This window comes from Neovison vison, chromosome 5 (assembly GCF_020171115.1).
Source record: "Neovison vison isolate M4711 chromosome 5, ASM_NN_V1, whole genome shotgun sequence".
NCBI lineage: Eukaryota > Metazoa > Chordata > Mammalia > Carnivora > Mustelidae > Neogale > Neogale vison.
Genome location: NC_058095.1, coordinates 30,959,236 through 30,978,216, shown reverse-complemented (window position 1 = coordinate 30,978,216; position 18,981 = coordinate 30,959,236). Strand labels below are relative to the sequence as shown.

Here is an 18,981-nt window from a genome sequence, read left to right as displayed (position 1 = left end):
TAAAACAACAACAACAAAAAAACTTTTTTTAAAATGCTACTATTTGTTTGAACCAAATGAAATGCCATTTTGCAAGATAAAAAGTGAATATTGGCAATTTTTTCAATTTAATCATCATAAGAAGCCATGATCTTCCATTTGGGGAAAATAGTCCAAATCTACCAATTAAAAAAAAGAAAAAGAAAAAGCAGCAGGCAAAGATGACAGGGTGTTCAAAGGCCACACAGGGGAAAGGTTTTAGTCAGCCCACTCTAGCCTCCATATACATTTGTACCAATTTATTTCTTGAGTTTCAGTGTAATTATAAACAAGTATAATAAACATAATAGTAAAACACGTGCAGTTAGACCCTTTGGTTTTCTAAATTTGACAGATTAACTCTGGTTAGTTACTTAAAACTTGCAAATGGCATTTCTCCAGGACAGAGTCAGTAAATGCAAAGCCACTTTAAATCCTTAGAAGCAGGCAGAACATATATTATTAATATGTAACCATTAAGAGTGGCCAGGTTCAGAATACATTTATTTAGCCAGCTAAGATGCCTTATTACTTTCTACCAGCTTACTTACCCAAATGCAATGCTTCCTGGTACCTCTTGGTATCAAAGTACAAAGACACCAGTCTTGCCTAGGAAAGAGAAAAGGCATTGACTGATAGAAAGAAAGAAAAAAGCCAAAGAAAGAAATCAAAGATTGACAGTCACAGAACTCTTACTGTTGAATATACAAGTTCTGGAGAGAGCACCAAATCCAGCGTAAGCAACACTACAGTCCATCTGCCATGATGGTCACTGACTATGATGTTTACGGGGCTGCTGCTTACTTCTCTGAGCCACACAAGCAAGTATTCTCATGAGCGGAACTACTATCAATAATCTTTGGGTGCCTGGCTAATACAAAATTACTGAAAATACTTTTGACCAGAATGGTATTACTTGCATTCACAGTTTATCTAATGCCTAGAGACCTGAAAGCAGCACTAATGTAGGCACATTACCTCCAAAGCTTGGCGTAAGAAAGTTCGTTTCTCTGATTTGGCCCATTCGATGCACTCTAAACACAACTCGACCTGCAACAAAGAGACAACACATGCAATATTATGTCCTCACATTCTTCCCAAAAACCTCGCTTTGGAGAACAGCTTTAATTCCCTCCTATATATTATCCATGTTGCTCTACTTAATGTCTCAGGGGACATGCCTTAATCTACAGTATCTCACTGTGTAATGGTTATATCGTAATGGAGAACCAACTCGGCATTTTACACAGAAAGTATCGTTGCACTTAAGAATTGTGTTCTTTTGAAAAAGAGCTTCCTCTCCAAGATTCCTCTTCTACCTTCCCAGGATGGACCCATAACTTTCAACATCTATACCTTAAAATACAGATTTCTACAATGGCTGAGAAATCTTCAAAGCAGAAATTTCTCCCTAAATAGCTGCAAATAGTAATGGCGATGTGTTAATATGAAGCCATTGGTAATAAAGGTAGCAATTCTCAGCCTAAGCACAAATGCCTTGTTCCTAACAGTTGCCTGTAACACTCAAAAGGCCCAGCTGGCTCTTCCCTTTCTGATACTAAGTGTAGCTAACCAATTGATCACCACAATACGATACACTTAGCATGTATTAAAGGGAATAAAAAGAAATTACAATTAGCCTAACATTTAAAAGGGCTTTAAGACTTTATTTTAAACTGCTTTGGGGGGCACCTGGGTGGCTCAGTGGGTTAAGCCTCTGCCTTCAGCTCAGGTCATGATCTCAGGGTCCTGGGATCGAGTCCCACATCAGGCTCTCTGCTCAGCAGGGAGCCTGCTTCCTCCTCTCTCTCTCTGCCTGCCTCTCTGCCTACTTGTGATCTCTGTCTGTCAAGTAAATAAATAAAAAAAAAATCTTTAAAAAAAAAAATAATAAAATAAAAATAAACTGCTTTGGGGGCACCTGGCTGGTTCAGTTGATAGAACATAAGACTCTTGATCTCAGGATTGTAAGTTTGGGCCCCTTAACTCAAACTAAATGTTTTGAGCAGAGCCTACCTAAAAACATAAATGAATGAATAATAAAAAAAATAAAGTGCTTTGAATCCCCAGTTCTATCTGCCACCCAAGCAGTGAGATAATATGCAAAGTAACTGATTTAAAGCAGTGTTCAATGCTAGATGGTCTACATGCCATCAGGTATTTGTAACATATTAGCTTTGAGAAACTACGTTTTAAAGTACTGCAGATCTGGGCGCCTGGGTGGCTCAATGGGTTAAAGCCTCTGCCTTCAGCTCAGGTCATGATCCCAGGGTCGTGGGATCGAGCCCGCATGGGGCTCTCTCCTCAGCAGGGGGCCTGCTTCCCTCCCTTCCTCTCTCGCTGCCTGCTTGTGATCTCTGTCTGTCAAATAAAAAAAATAAAATAAAAAAATCTTTAAATAAAAAGTACTGCAGATCTTTTATCACTTTTGTTACTGCAAGTTTTGTATTAAGATTCCTAATCAGAGCATAAGATTTAAAAAAAAAAAAAAAACACCAACTAAACTTTCTGCTACAACAGATCTTAGTTGCAGTTAGATCACCAACTAACTGCTGATACAACAGATCTTTACGTATATCCAAAGTTCTCTAAGGGAGATGTTATAAGGAAGGAAAATGACTAGAACATATAATTCAAATTAACAGACCTTCTGCCTTTAGATCCCAAGTCCAAGCTCAATAAATAAACAGATGACATTACATGGTATCTGGAGGATTCACCAGTGAAAGACTCAAAGGAACCTTTATAACTCACTGAAGCCCCCTGGTGGCTACTTAATCTCCGGCACTAAACTCAACCGACCTAAAAATTTTACAAAAACTAAATTAAAAGCAAGCCAACCACAATTTCAGAGTTTTGAGTTTTGTTCTGAAAAGCAAAATTCCAAGTAAGATCTCTGTTCCTGATGTGAATGGAACTGAAAACACTTTGCTGAATCTGTTTAACAACAAAAATACAAGAGTCCTTAGTCCTAATGTGTCTTTGGAGGGCTAAGAAATGCTTACCGTCCCAGTTCTACCCAGGGAGCTTTTTTAAGAATATAAAAATGGATGCAGAGGCTCCTGACTCAGTAGTCTGGAATAGAGCCTGGCCACTGAGCTGCAGCTCTCCAGTTGAGAAAACACTGAACTCTACTCCATCATCTCAACTGTCCCCATTTCCCGAGTCCAGATGTGAAGTGACTCACTCAAAGTCACGTACCAGCTGCTGGGATCAGAACTTGACCCAGTGCTTCTCCAATGCTCTTGTTCAGGTCCATCTGTTATCCATTACTGGGTGCATGATTTGCACTATCTAGGACTTTAATTGGTAAAACCAGCACCTCAAATTTAAGGAAAATTTTTGAAGGCCATTGGTCTTGCTACACAACTATTTTTTTTTGAGGCTTTGTGCTTTGTTAATGCAGATAATGACTAATAAAGGGGATAAGAATATATAAGAAGCCACTGCTTCTGGAGAAACCCCTTATTTGAGCACAAAAGCCTGAAGTGACAGAAATCAAACATTTAAGTTTATTTTTTTTTTTTTAAGATTTTATTTATTTTGACAGAGAGAGAGACTGCGTGCAAGCACACAAGCAGGGGGAGCAGCAGACAGAGGGAGAAGTAGGCTCTCCGCAGAGCAAGGAACCTGATGTGGGGCTCGATCCCAGGACCCTGGGATCGTGACCTGAGCTGAAGGCAGACACTTAAAAGAATGAGCCACCCAGGCACCCAAGATGTTTAAGTTTTAAATCGATACACTTAACCACTTTTTAAAATGTCTTCAATAACTAGATCTGTATGGAAGAATAATAACTACTAGTCCAAGTTTTAAATTCTCCAGCACAAACTCCTTTTTTCCATGGAAATAACTGTTTCAGTAATGGGATTCGATGTAAGGTTTCTTTAAATGTGCTACTGTGGTTTCAGCTGGATAGACGATACCAAAAATGGCTTCCCCTGGGCAACTACCCAGAGATCCCTGAAAGGTAAGGTTAGTTTTGAAATTCCAGTTCACCATTTGGCAAGTGTCTGGCTCAGTCCCCTCTTCACCCTGTTTCTCTACTCCCCACTACTTTACCAACCAGCCCATCCTCACTCTCCCACCCCACCCTCTTACCTCACACATATTCCTCCCTTTCTAGGCTGTAAACCTCAATGCTGCAATTCACTCAATCCTAACCTGATTCCTACCACCTACTGGAATATAGCAAGCTAAAAACTGTTTTGTAGATCTATCCGACTTATGGTTAGTCCCTAAACAGAAACCGGCAAGGAAAATCCCCTCCTCCATCCTCTTGGGTACCAAACTCCCTAACACAAAACTCCTAGCTCTCTTAACAGTGTCTGCAAACTTCTTCTTTTGCTTCATGCCATGATACTATCATGACTTGATTCCCTATCCTTTCCCATCGCTCAAAAAATTTTTCAAAGAACTCAGAATGTTTCAAGAGGAACATGTAGCTCCAACTTCTCCAAGTCAGAGACCCTGAGTCACCTAGAGAAATGTAGTAACACTTACGCTTATTTCTCAATTCAATAAATTTGTGTCTTAATTCAACAAAGTATCTCCTAAGCATCAAACATGGGGAAGCATCGAACATGGCGTTATCCCTACATCCCTCTAACAACCATGAGTTCTGTAGCTCCTCTGGGCCAACCTACTCTAAGTGCCAAGGAGACGGCATGGGACGGACAGAGTAGCTATCCTCATGGAACTTCTGAGGAGAAAACAGGTATTAAAAAGGAAAATAAATATGAAGAAAGGTAAAGCAGACTGGATATTTTAGATGGGAGGGCCTAACCAGACACAGAGCCACATGAAAAAGGCCAGTAAATCCCACTAGCCAATTACAGGAGAGCACTGAATTCTGATTTAAGGGACCTCCACAAAGGAGCAGGAGAACTGCTCGTTACACAAATGCAATTCCATCCACTGAGTCAACTCTATGCTACGGAAAGGGACAAATTCCAGAGACTTCAGTGTGTAATGGAGCAGCTTTGATAATTAATTCTTTCTGCCTAAAAAGTTCCAAGGAACATGTATCAGTCTGTCTCAAACTAACATTTTTTGGTCACATTATAAGGCACCCCATTTCAAACAAAAGATGGTGTTGCTTTTTCATGAGAACAAAGTATACTCTTAAAAAAAAAAAAAAAAGTTAGGGTTAAATAAGACTAAAATCCCGTTAAAGTCATTTTTTTTCTTTTTTATTCTTAAAAATAATTCTAATGCTTTGGTTCCAAAGACAGACATCTAAATATTAATGAACATTTTTTGATCTACTATAATGAAACATAGTTCTGCCACAAATGTGAAAACTTTCCTACAAATGAATTTTTCTACAAATGAAGTAAGTTTATGGTGTTTAAACTAGGCCTCAAAGAATCATTAAGGCAAGAAGGCAGATTTTACAGAAGACCTGATTTCAAAGTGGGATCTTTATGTCCTAGATTTCTGAAATTCCTCATTATTTACTCGGAATGCTACTGTGCCCTTTCATACTTTTTACTTGTACACTCACGGAGGCCAGAGCAAACAATCAGACATATAACCAGCCAGCTATTCTTACCCCGTCCTTATATTTCCTGACATTTTATATATTTATCGCCTGCCTTCCTCTTTAAAATGTAACTCCCATGAGAATACTGACTGTGTTTCTACAAATGTATCCCCAATATAAGTAACAGTGTTTAGCACACCGCCTGCACTCAGTGAATATTAAGCAATGTATCTATAGGAAAGACAACTATGGTCTTTCTACCAACAGTATCCTGCTTGAATCTGCTGCTTCTTACAGAGTACATTTTAACTTTGGTAGTGTCTCCTCCTGAACTGCAGAAAATATAGCTATGTTCAAAAAGTTCACAAGAGGCTCCCTGATTCCAAAGAGGCACTCTTCTGAATGGTTCAGGGTCTGGTCTGAACTCGTAGAGGACATGTACAGGTACACCAGAGTCACTTCTGCACACATGAGACACAAACAGATGGATGCTCACCCCTCCATAAAGGCATATATGCAGTACAAAACACGCCAAGAAGGGATGCCACAGACTTATTTCGTGCTCACGAAGAGCTTTGCGACACAGAATGAAAGGTACCACAGACACAGAAAACATTACAAAGGTGTGGCAATACAATACCTCAAAGACAAGAATCAGTTTGTGACCCTGATGTAATGAGGATTCCAGGGACCACTGACAATCTCCACTTACAAAGCAAAGCATGGAACAGACCCAAAGTATCAAATGCCCTGTAACAAAGAGAAACTGACATGATAAGTCCTGAGCTGTCCTCCCAGCTGTCCCTTCCACATTAGTACCATAGTGTAGGCAGGCATTGCTTTCACTGAAACACTTTTTTTTCCATATCGTCTACCTTCTGCCTTTAAAGTAGCTTACCTCCTGCCCTGTAGCTGCTTCCATATCAAGAAACAGATCAAGAAGAGATCGGACCAGGCGAGCTGCCTTAGCCTTGCTGATGGAATTCAAGAAGGGTCGCACATACTTCAGGAGTCCTCCAAGCTCTGTGTGGAAGGCAATTCAGAAAAGAAAAATAAGTATCAATATCAGAGACAAAATACCCATTAAAATAGGACTCAAGATCATTAAATCCATCCTTATGTCACTGCAATCATTCTAAATGATGTATAGTAAGAATTTAAAACATCCTCAGCAGGTAGCAGGGTAGCAAAAATAAGTAAGCAATATATACTAAATTTGTATTCCATTCTGCACTCAGCTACTGGAGTACTATGAGGGCCCTGGGAAAATCTCACATCTCTTGGCCTCATTTACCCATCTTAATGAGAGATAAACAGCAAAGTACTCATGGTCTCAGAGCACAGTTTTCTAGAACATTAAATATGTTGTGCCTCTGACACCTGAGGTAAAATCACTTCCTCACAACTGGTAAATTCGATGAGGTTATGGGAAGGGTGTTTTGTGGTTGTTGCTGAATTTCCAAGTCCACCGTAGCAGCTCCCCCTTAAACAGATGAAGATGTTCAATTCCAGGGTCCCTTTTCCTCCCCTCCCAAAGTTCTCCCCAGTTTAGCCTTTTAGCAACAGCACTTTCCTGGCACCGAATAAACTTTTCACAGAAAACCTAGGGTGTTTTCTCCATTTATCTGTAAAGCCTAAGTCTTAAACTATGAACAAAAAAGGAATCTACCACAGAAGTTTTCTTCCCCTTGTATAGGAAAAAAAGGTGACAAGTCATTTTAAGGGAGCATCTTTAGAAACAAGAGTAAAAATGAGAATATTCCAACTCGTTAACTACGGAAGTACTTTTGGAATGTAGGTTAAAATTACTTTAGTGCCACCGCCTCTTTAATATTCTCCAATTGTGGACTCACCCTCCTGAGGATTCTAATTCAGGGCAAGCAAACCTCCCCCTCCTGAGAATGCTAATTCAGGGTCCTGAAATCCTCATCTGCCTAAACACTCACAGGATGCTTGGGACTGTGTCAGATAGGAAAGGAACTTAAACAGTGAAAAAGTTCATCTTTTCCTTCACTCCCCAGTACTCACTTTTGATTCCACTAAGATTTTCCCCATTCTGCCCCTCCACTCACCCCTGCATAGACTAGACATGTGTCTGCTTTCACACCTTGTTTCTGCTGCATTCCCATGCAGAATTTCTCCCCCATCTTCTCGACCTATGTAAATCTCAGATGTCCTTTTAGGCCCAGCAAAAGTCCTATTATGTCTTCCAAACCAACTCCAGGCTGCACTGATTTCTCCTTCTCAAATTCCTTTTACATTTGTACAAATTTTAATTATACAATCACAGCTTTTTAAAAGTAGTTTAGTACAATGTCCCTTCTCCCACAGGATTTCCTACTATGCTAGAACAATTCTGAACAATCTCTAATGACAGAATTGTTCAGAAAGCAGACTATTCGAATGTTAGTCAAACTAAACTGTTCTTTTTTTTTAGGACCCAAGTCTTTACCCTCCTTCTACATGGTTTCAAATTTCTCAAGACAACTAACTATCTTTTATACCTCCTTAATTTTCCCTTTCTCCAAGCTAAACATCTTTAGCTATTTCAACTGTTCCTCCAATGTTCTGGTTTCTAGATTCCTTGTCATTGAATGAACTCTAGTTTGCAAACATACCATCCGTAGTACCCAGAACTGAAAACAATTCTCCAGGTAGGGTCTGACCAGTAGAATCATGGCCTGATTCTCTTGATCTGGCCACCACAGGTAACACTGATAGCCTACCTCCTTTTCTCCAATAGCACTTTATTAAAGTCTTTTTTTGTACAGACAAGTAATTCCTCATCTTCCTGTTTTGATAAATACTTTTAAGTAAATAATTTTATACTTACCACATTGAATTTAATCTTGCTGGCTTTGGCAATAACTCTGAATCTTAATTCTGTCCTCTACTGTACTGAGTCATCTACAAAAAATAAGCAGGCCTTCTGAAACGGCTTTAGCTATAATGCCAGAGGCTGACCAGAAGAACAAGGACAGATCCCTATGACATGATGCTAGAGACTTCCCTCTAGGTTGACCAATGATCTTCATACCCTGTATATCTCATTAATATTATGGCCAATGTTCAAATGCCTTGCTTACATCAGATATGTAGTCTGTATCATTCCTCTAACCCAGAGGTTGGCAAACTTTTTCTGTGATGGACCAGATAGTAAATATTTTCAGCTTTTTGGGAGATGTGGTCTCACTGGCAGATACTCAACTCAGCCACTGCAGTACAAAAGCAATCATAGACAGTAAGTAAACAAATGGGTGTGGATGGGTTCCAAAAAAACTTTATTTACAAAAACAGCTGGCGAGCTGCTGTCTGTGGAGCCCTGCAAATCTACTTGTCTGATAAGGCTAACCAAAGAGAATGAAGGGGAGTTTGAAATAATCTTTTCTTAATAAACCCACAGTCTTAAGTGATTAAAACCTACTTAACCAATAATCTGTCCCAGATATTAGTAATTACCAGTTTAAAGGGTCTAGAAATTATTCTTTCCATTATCTTCATGCAAAGTAAAATAAAGTTTGCCCATCCTCAGTTTCCTTAATACTTCTCCATCCTCCATGACTTTTCTCAGAATAATAATAGTGGCTCTATAAATATATCTGCTAGAACTATGCTTCTGATATTAAAAGACGGAAACTGTCAGAGCCTAGAGACTTGAACTTATTTAGAGAGCCTATCTGCTCTTTCCTCTCTCTTTCTCATTTTTTTTTTCTATCTTTTTCTTTTTGAAAATCATTTTCCTTCCTGGAAAAGGCTGAAGTGACACATGAACTAAGCAGCCTGCCTTTAGCTCTAGCACCTGCTAGCATTACAGTATTTGCTCCAAGCACTGATAGTGTTATTCTTCTTATCCCAACAAAGAAATAAACGACCTCTTAGTTGCCAAAGACTCGGTCCACTTTTCATTTCAGTCTATTGTTGCTATTCATTCTTGGTTTTATTCCCTGTTCCTTTCCATTTTCATACAACCTAAATAATTTTTAATTCCCAAAGAATCATACTGCCTTATTGAGATTATTTACAATTACACGACCCGAACTTTCTTTTTAGAAGGTCACAGAACTTGGGCGCCTGGGTGGCTCAGAGCACTAAGCCTCTGCCTGCCACTCGGGTCATGATCTCAGGGTCCTGGGATCAAGGCCCGCATCGGGCTCTCTGCTCATCGAGGAGCCTGCATCCCCTATCCCACCCCACATCCCCGCCTCCCTCTCTGCCTGTTTGTGATCTCTCTCTCTCGGTCAAATAAATAAATAAAACCTTGAAAAAGAAAAAAAAAAAAGGTCACAGAACTCAAAACAATCCTTTCAGAATCTCGAGCTATGAAATCTGCAGATCCTGAGCCTAGCCATCACGTCTGATGATGCTCAGCACCACTTTCAACCACTATTATGCATCAAACCTTGCCTCATTCACTGATTCCCAAATGACTGCTGTAGGTCAGAGACCTTATCTTATATTTTTTTAATGGAGTACTTAGCACAGTGCTAACTATATATTAAGTGCCTAATAAAACAAAGTTGAAGATTAATGGAATAGACATATTTTCTGTTCTCAGGGAACCAATATTCAAAGGAAACAATATAAACCTATCAATTATGAACAGCAAAGTGGGGTACAAGACTTCCTTAGAGTTTCTACAGTATATACCTATACTCATCAAACTCTTTCTTAGAAAACAATGTCAAATGACCTAGAAAAGTTGTTAAAAGTCCTTATGATTCACCTGTTAAATTCCAATAGGTTTAGCTATACACTTCTCAACTTCTCAGGTACTGAGTCACAAAAAAGGGAGGGGCAAGGAATAAAGACAGGGCAAAGCATAAAATAGGAATTTCAAGCAAAACAGTTAACATTTTTGGATAAATTTTTGAAGTACTGACCATACTACATGCTACTTGCAATTATCCATGCTACTGAAGGAAAACAGATATTTGGAAATTTAAACAACAGAAAAGTCTTAAATCACTTTATCTGACTTTCTAATTCTTTCAGGAAAATCACCTTATTAATTATATTTTGTATGGACCAATGATCAAAACTATTATGCAATCCCAAGCTCACATTAACTGACAGGCAAAAGGAATCCATAAATATGTTAAATAGGAGGGAAGTCAATCTAAAATGAAAAAAACAGGGACACCTAGCTGGCTCAGTCAGAAGAGCATATGATTCTTTATATGAGGGTCGAGTTCGAGCCCCACGCTGGGTATAGAAATTACTAAAAAAATAAATAAATAAACTTAAAAAAATAAATAAAGTGAAAATCCCAGCACTGACCACTGATAATGCGTTAAGTGATTAATTATGGAAAGTACGAACCATTACACCATAAGGCCTCAAGCACTGAAGTAGGACCAATTGGTTCAAATCCTGGCTCTTCCACGTACTAGATGAGTGACCTTGGATAAGTTATTTAACTCTTCTGTGCTCTGTTTCCGCAGGTGTAAAATGGACAACAGCATCCACATTACTGAGTTGTTTTGAAGATGCAATAAACTAAATAATTTTTGTGCTTAAAATAGTAACTAGTTGACAGCACTTAAAAACTGTTTTATTATAGATATTTTAAAATACTTTAAATAAAATTCAAAAACCACATAAACATATCCTCCCAACTGCATACATCTTTATACAATGTTAGTCATCCTTAATTGCGAAAGATCTTAGTTTGTAAGTTCAAGAAGTTTCACTAACTTGTACCTCTTGGATATAGTATTATTTTGGGGAAAGTAAATCATGAGGTCCCTTACCCTAGCTTAATCCATTCTAAATTAGATAAAACCTAAATTCACTTTAAAGTTGACAAAAATCATCCACTTTAAGCTTAAGCTTCTCTAAATACTATTACCACCTTACTCGGTCAAAGGCCTTCCTGGTCTCTTACTTCATTGACTCTTATTCCAAGGACACACCCATCATCAGAATATCACCTCAAGCCTAGAAACTCAACGATTCAATTACAACTAGAATGTTTGGGCAATAACATAAGTCCCACGTTTTACATTTAACGTCTCACTTACTCTCTTAACAGAAAAAAAGGACATTCCGTTGAACATCTTACTCTGAATTGGTCTCTCACACTGAATTGGATGCAAAATCCCTAGTCACTTTCAAGTGGGGGGGGCCCCTAAGTCGCTATCCATCTTAAATATATCAGAGCTGAAATCACTAAACACAGCTGATGCTCTTGCTGCTGCCCTTATGTAAGGGAACACAGTGAAAACTCAAATCACACAGAAACAAATCACACAGATCACTATATCCCAACAGGAACAGGATCTCCTCTCACCTGCAGAAAACTGCTCCACGAAAGAACTGAATTTAAAGGTCCACCTAACTTCCTGCTAAAAAACTGAAGCTCAACAAGTTGATGATAAAATGGAATTATACCACTAATAAACTGTGTGGATGCATTCCTATGTTCCTCTACTCCAATAGAAACTTGAAACTTTTCAAGTAAAAGAAAAAGCAACCCATTTGCATCACTTACCGGCAGCTTGTCCAGTCTTTGCCAAGAGAGACCCCAGTTCCAGGATACTCTGCTCTTTGACCTGCACTGCCTCCTCATCATTCTCTTGAATGTCACGCTTCACTGGGAGAGGAAAATGCAAACCTTCTTAAAATTCTGGTAAAAAATGAAGACTGAGGAAGATTTCACCCTCACAAGACCAATTACAAACTCAGTTACCAAAAGACACATTCTAGGGAGCTTTAAAAAAAAAAATTCTTAAAAAAGTGAAATCATCATGTAAGATATGTCCCATGTAAATTATAAAAATAGATTCCTCTCCAATTTTAAATGTGCCTTTTCATTCTATGAATCAGAATTCCCCTTACCCACATACAATGAGATTTCTGTCGTAGTCACTTGGTTAAAGCAAAAATTCAAACAAGTACTTCTTATTGTGGTGATTAGCCCCATGTTAGGCACTTTGTTATTGAAAATATTAAACATGCCTATATGTTTACCTGCCACAAACTAAAATCAAAAGACCATCATTTACTGGTGATTAAAAAAGTCAAGAGTCTTTCAATAAACTTTAAGCACACCTCTAATGGAGTGCTTGGGGTAAGCAGTTCTACAAAGCCATTCAGGAAAAACAACTCAATCAAGGCTCCAGTGTGATCCTTAGGAGGGACTGCTGCTCTGTAATGGATCCTTAGGACGGACTGCTGCTGTATAATGGATTCAGGACCTGTTAAAATAACTTTGTGCTATCTGTCCCACTTTCAACTGTTAACAACTATTTTACCAAACGCTGAATAACCTCTCTGAGTTTGCGGTAATCATTTTAGTGACCATCACTAGTCATCACTTTTCTTACAAAGCATCATGACTTGACAAAAACCAAGATTTAGATACTCCATAATGGAGTCCGGAAAAAGTAAGACTGTAACCATCATGACTCAAGCTTGCTCTAAGAGGGAAGCTTTCAGGGAACTCTCTCCTAGTGGAATGGGCAATCACAAAATACTCCAACTATAACGTTCATCATAATTTCACTTATAAAAGTCAAAAATTTAGGCACTTAGCACACACACAAAAAATCCATGCTTCTCACATTAGCATGTACTCCTAGAATAAAAAAAAAATATATATATATATATATATATATATATATATGTGACTGAGATGATGCTGGTTCTATAATTGTAACTGACTTAACTCAGGGTCAGAATTTCAGAATTAAAGGCTTTCATTTAACAAAATCATCCATTCACAGATGCATCTTAGCCCCCACCTTCCCTTCTCCAGTACCCTACTCCAAAGATAAAGACATCAAGCTCTTGTCATGGTCTTTTCTCCATGCAAGTCAGGAAGACCAAAATTCAACAGACCAGGAAGTCAGCATAAAAGCCAACATCCTGGAGGTCCCACATACACGTGCATTCCTACGCTACTTGTTGATCCGATCTGAATCTTCTCAAGCTGCGTTAAAAAGATCACATTACTACACGTGCAGTGAAGAGCTAACCCATGCCCTAACTGAACCCTTTGCGACTTGAACATTAAAAGCCTTCTCTGTCATCACAAATTTATTTCTGTTCACACCCGAATCCCGGTGGCAACTTGTCGGAAGCGACTGGCTGGAGTTTCAGTTTTCCTGCGGTGTGCAAGGTGTAAGGCAATCTACTACAAACTGACTCTTCATTTTCTCTGGCAGTCCGCGGCCGACCGGTTCCCCGAACTCCGCGGCTGACACCTCACTCCCCGAACTCACTTCCCACCTCTACCGGGTCGACTAGGACGATTAGTCACCTCCTCTAGCCGGGCGGTCCCATCTCGCTCTTACACCCTACACGGGGGCAAAGGGACGTCTCGGGCACCTCTTCAAACCAAATGCCAATCTGCGATGGGTGTCCCCTCCGTATTTCCCACATTCAGAAAGAGACCTCCCTTTAGCAGAGCCTTCCGCTGCGAGGCTGGGGAGAGGCAGCAGCTCTCAGGGTCCCGAGGAAGAAAACTCCAAGAGAAGAGCGAGCGCTCGCGCTGCCACCCGGAGCGGGCTGTGCTGATAACAACGGCGGGAAACGCTGTGTACAGCAGGTTTCGCCAAGGCCCTTCGACTCGAGGCTCTCAGTCCTGTTCGCGACAAGCCCGCCGGCCGGCACTGCTCGCGGTCCCGGGCCAGCCCGCACGGGCCAGAGCGGGGGCAAGGCTGGGCAGTGGTGGGGGCCCCGGCTCGGCCCACCCTCTCACTCCACGCTGAGCCCACCGTGAGTCAGCAGCCAGCAAGTGGACGCCGGGGCTGCCTCGAGGCGTCCCACCTGGGTGGGACCCAAGGGGCTCCAGGGAGCTGCGAGCGGCCTGTGCCCCCGGCCCGGCCCCCCTCACACACAGTGAGTCAGCAGCACCCAGAGCCGGCTAGCCCGGCCCCGCTCCGACGCCGCCGACCCACACAAGCCCAGCTGAGCCGGCAGGGTCAGAGAGGGGGCGCGGCGACCTTTACCGATGGAGTGGAGAATGTCGATGGAGGCCTCCCGGTCGGTGCTGAGTAGAGACTGGGCTCTCTGGAACTCCACCACCGCCGCCGCCGCCATCTTACCGCTTTCACACCGTCCCCGGCCGCGGCCGCCGACGCCGGAAACACACTCCCGGAAAGCCCGCCCTCGCCTCCCTCTTCCCCCCATGGCCCCCACCCTCCCGTTCCCAGAGCACTACGGGAGTTGTAGTCTTGCCGCCTGTCGGGGATTGAGGGGTGAGGGTAAGAGCTGGGGCGCCCGGGCTCGTGGGCGTCAAGCTCCCCAGCACCACCTAGCGGCCAGCCCGCGAGTCAAAGAGGCGGTGCCTAAGCGTTGGAACCGAAAGCTAAGTCCCCACCCACCCCAAAAGAGGCCTCGTAACAGCAACTCTTCCTAGCTCGCCCTTGAGAGGACTTTCGGAGCACCCGCCTAGGTATTCATTGAAAGCCTCTTGGCTTCCTTTGTCACTTCCACGTTTAACCATTCATTCGGGGCAATAAACGATCGTATTAGTGCTCACGATGTGGCCGAAAAAGAATAGCAACATTCAAAGGCGTCCAAGCGTCTAACAACATCTCTCTCTCTTTCTCTTTCCCTCTCTTCACACACACACACACACACACACACACACACACACACTCACACGTACGTTGCAGGCTAGAATCCTACAGAATCCTAGCCAGCCTGTGATTAAACCCATCAGCGTCGGGGAGAACTGATGTTAGAAAGTGAAATACCATCTATGCCCCATTCACTCAATAAACCCCTCTTGGGGGTCACGCGGAAGTCTAACAGCTACCTGGACTCCCCACTCAGAAAAGAAAAAAAAAAAAAAAAGGATTTTTCTAATATTTCCACTTCCTTCAACTAAAATCACAGATACTGAAGGGCTGTCAAGTGAAAGGAGAAAAGACATTCTGTAGGAACACTGAGGGGTGAGCTTAAGGGAAGAGCTAAAAATATTGAGGCAGTTCAATATGAAGAAGATATTTCTCCGGTGAAGACAATCCGAAAACTGAATATGCTGTCCCCTAAAGGGACCTGGAGAGGGAACCAACATTGCACTCTTCTGTGACTGGGTTAGGAAATTTATATATTTATCTTCTCTCATCCTTCCAACAATGTTCTGTGAAGAAGATGCTATTCACACTCCTTTCATAGGTGAGGAAGCGGGTTTACCTAAAGTGATTTGGTGAAACTCATATGGTAATTGGCAGAGCTGAGATCTGAAAGTTAGGGAATGCATTTCTAGTTCCTGGATGTGTCCAAACGAAAATTGATTAACATCTCATCAAGTTGTAAACAGGATTCATAGCAATGGTGGGGAAATAGATTAAACGGCTTCTAGGGTTCTCCTAACTCTGAGATTCCATCAATCTCCGTATAAAACTAAGTCTTTCTTTTCTTAGAAAGGGCATTCCTCCTTCCTCAATTTGGTGTGCAATTAACATATCATGCCAGAATGCTAATGAGCTATAAAATTCCACAGCTGAGAACAACAGGAAGTAAGTATCTTCACCTTCTATAGGAGGCCTACCAGTTCATCCTTACTACTTTAGTAAGTAAAAGATTTACTGAAAAATGACTAGACCAATCCTAAAACCTTCATTTACTTCCAGCATCCACCACGGAGAGATAAAAATTCAAAAGGAATTCATTAGAAGAAATCATGGAAGAGGATGAAATGCTCACCTCACTATAAAGAGGGAGCACTACAAAAGACTTGGGGGATCTGCGAGATCTTTCTCCCGAGCTGGTGAGTCTCACTGACTACAGCAACTTAGCCATCTCTGTGCATCCACATTGGTAAGAGTTTTGAGGTGAACCAGACCTGTCTCTCCAGGAGGTTGGGGCCTCTGTGCACATTCATGAAGGTGTTTACCAATATGGGCCCAGAGAATTCTGAATTAGGGAAGAGGGCTGATACATTCCACAATAGGACAAGGAAAAAGGGAAGCAATGGGGCAGCCTACACTGTGTTTGACAGAGTCGGGTGACTAACTCAATAGGGCTTCTCGTCAGAGTGAAAAGACCCAGTAATGGGCTGGAAGAGTGGACATCAAAAAGCAGGGACTGAAGAGGGACCTTAAGGTTCACAGGTATAGCCTCCAAAGGACCCATAAATGCTCCCAACAAGAAAGAGTCAGCGGGGCGCCTGGGTGGCTCAGTGGGTTGAAGCCTCTGCCTTCAGGGGTGCCTGGGAGGCTCAGTGGGTTAAAGCTTCTGCCTTCAGCTCAGGTCATGGTCCCAGGGTCCTGGGATGGAGCCCCATGTCAGGATCTCTGCTCCTCAGGGAGCCTGCTTCCTCCCCTCTCTCTCTGCCTGCCTCTCTGCCTACTTGTGATCTCTCTCTGTGTGTCAAATAAGTAAATAAAATCTTAAAAAAAAAAAAAAAAAAGAAAGAAAGAGTCAGCACCTGGATCTCTGCTTCTGATGACATTAGTCCTGTGAGACACTTTCGCTTCCTTTCTTTAATCCTTCCCCTAATGCCAGAGGAGCAGAATGAGAGAGGGAAGACAAAGAAGGGAGGAAAAATATAAGCTAAACACAAATTCCCAACTGAGAGTCAGAAAGGAGAGAAGCTTTAAATTAGAAATGGAGTCTCAGTCGGATGAGTGGCACAGACTCTAGATTTCAGCCCAGGTCATGATCTCAGCATTGTGAGATCAAGCCCATATCCATCGGGTTCTGCGTTCAATGGGGAGCCTGCTTGAGGTTCTCTCTCTCTGTCTCTCCTTCTGTCCCTTCCCCGCTCGTGCAAGCTCGCTCTCTCAAATAAATCTTTTTAGAAATTTAAAAATAAAAGGTGACTGGGTGGCTCAGTCGGTTAAGTATCTGCCTTGAGCTCAGGTCATGATCCCAGGTTCCTCGAGATCAAGTACCGTGTAGGGCTCCCGAAGATTCTGCTTCTCCCTCTGCCCCGCCTCCCACTCATTCTCTCAATCTCTCCCTCAAATAATAAATAAGTAAAATCATTTTTAAAAATTAAAAATAAAAAAATAAATTGGATAAAAAGATTAATAAATAAATAAATAAATAAATCGATGTTTTGATTTAGGCCAGAGTGGAGGTTTTTTTCTAAATAAACTTTTTTTAGAGCAGTTTTAGGTTCACAGCAAAACTGAGCAGAAAGCAAAAATAGAATGGGTTTTAAAATCATTAGGAAAGGGGCGCCTGGGTGGCTCGGTGGGTTAAGGCCTCTGCCTTCAGCTCAGGTCATGATCGCAGGGTCCTGGGATCGAGCCCCGCGTCGGGCTCTCTGCTCCGGGGAGAGCCTGCTTTCTCCTCTCTTTCTGCCTGCCTCTCTGCCTGCTTGTGATCTCTGTCTGTCAAATAAATAAATAAAACCTTTAAAAAATAATAATAATAATAATAATAAAATAAAATAAAACCATTAGGAAAGACCTGAAAGTTAGGAGATCTGCTCAAGATGTTATCAGGGGGAAGAGACAGGAGATCCAATAGAGAATGGGTAGAGGGACACAGCTTGTACCTGCACCAAGTCCTTCAACATATTTACAGCACCACCATCTGCTGAGTTTCCTAGTTACCCAAACTGACTCCTCCTTTCTCTGACCAGTGCCACCACAGCTAAATATTGCCTCCTATTTATTCTCCTGAACATGTTCCTCAGGTACTGGTTCCACACCATCCTCTCTAACATTTTGAAAAGTTTATATATATACACTCCTCCTGGAGGAGTTACGCAGTGATCCCATGGGAGATGCAAGAGGCATTCAAGACTGGCTGGGGAAGGATTACTTGCCTTTGATCCTTCCCTTTCTTTCACATCAAGTCCAAGGGAATGATCTCTACACCTACACTGTACCTTTTTCTTTCAAACAGTATCATCAAGCAGAAAATGCAATAAAAGGGCCACTTTTTTAGTTCTAGAGTCACTCACTTGCTTTCAAAGTCTAGGCCAGCCTCTAAGTCGCTGGTGATTTTAACATGTTTCTTAATTTCTGTGATCGTTGGTTTTCCCTCTGGAAAACACGGATAATAAAACCTAGCTCTCAAGGTTTCTCTAAGGATAGCAGATAAGCTAATATGGAGACATGTTGAATAAATGTGATTTTCTTTCCATGTAGCATCTTCATTACAGAAGACTGAGAAGTAACGATGGAGATCACTACCAACTTCTCGCGAGCCACCTTTCACTGACTGCATTGATAGGTAACCAAAGTTCTTAAACTTAAGCAGCTGCAAAACTGTAAGTCATTCTCAGGAATGTGACATTCTCAATGTCACCAAAACTCCCCCTCCTACCACCACAACCTTCTAGCAGTTGTCCAGCCATTCTTCTCCATGCTGAGCTGCTCCAAATGTTCTCTGCGTGTACCATCCCCTTCACTGGGGGCTACAAAGCGTTGCATAATCAGGCCCCTGCCTACTTCCCCAACGTCACCCCTTGCTCACTCTGCTCAGTTGGCAAATTTGGGGTTTTGTTCTTTTCTGTTCTTTTTTTCTTCAAACAGGCCAAGTCTTTCCCACTTCAAAACCTTTATGTTCTG

At 41.6% G+C, this 18,981-nt stretch overlaps 1 protein-coding gene across 1 annotated transcript in view; it reads right to left on the bottom strand.

The window, feature by feature from the left end:
* PSMD11 (proteasome 26S subunit, non-ATPase 11) overlaps window positions 1–14,575 on the bottom strand; it is a 28,841-nt gene extending 14,266 nt beyond the window's left edge. Inside the window, exons 1-5 of the mRNA XM_044248395.1 lie at window positions 14,455–14,575; window positions 11,994–12,095; window positions 6,402–6,526; window positions 997–1,068; window positions 570–627 (exon numbers count right to left, since the gene is read on the bottom strand). Coding sequence (XP_044104330.1) covers window positions 570–627; window positions 997–1,068; window positions 6,402–6,526; window positions 11,994–12,095; window positions 14,455–14,545 — 448 coding nt within the window. The 5' untranslated portion in view covers window positions 14,546–14,575. The remainder of the gene's footprint in view (window positions 1–569; window positions 628–996; window positions 1,069–6,401; window positions 6,527–11,993; window positions 12,096–14,454) is intronic.
* Window positions 14,576–18,981: the final 4,406 nt, after the last annotated feature.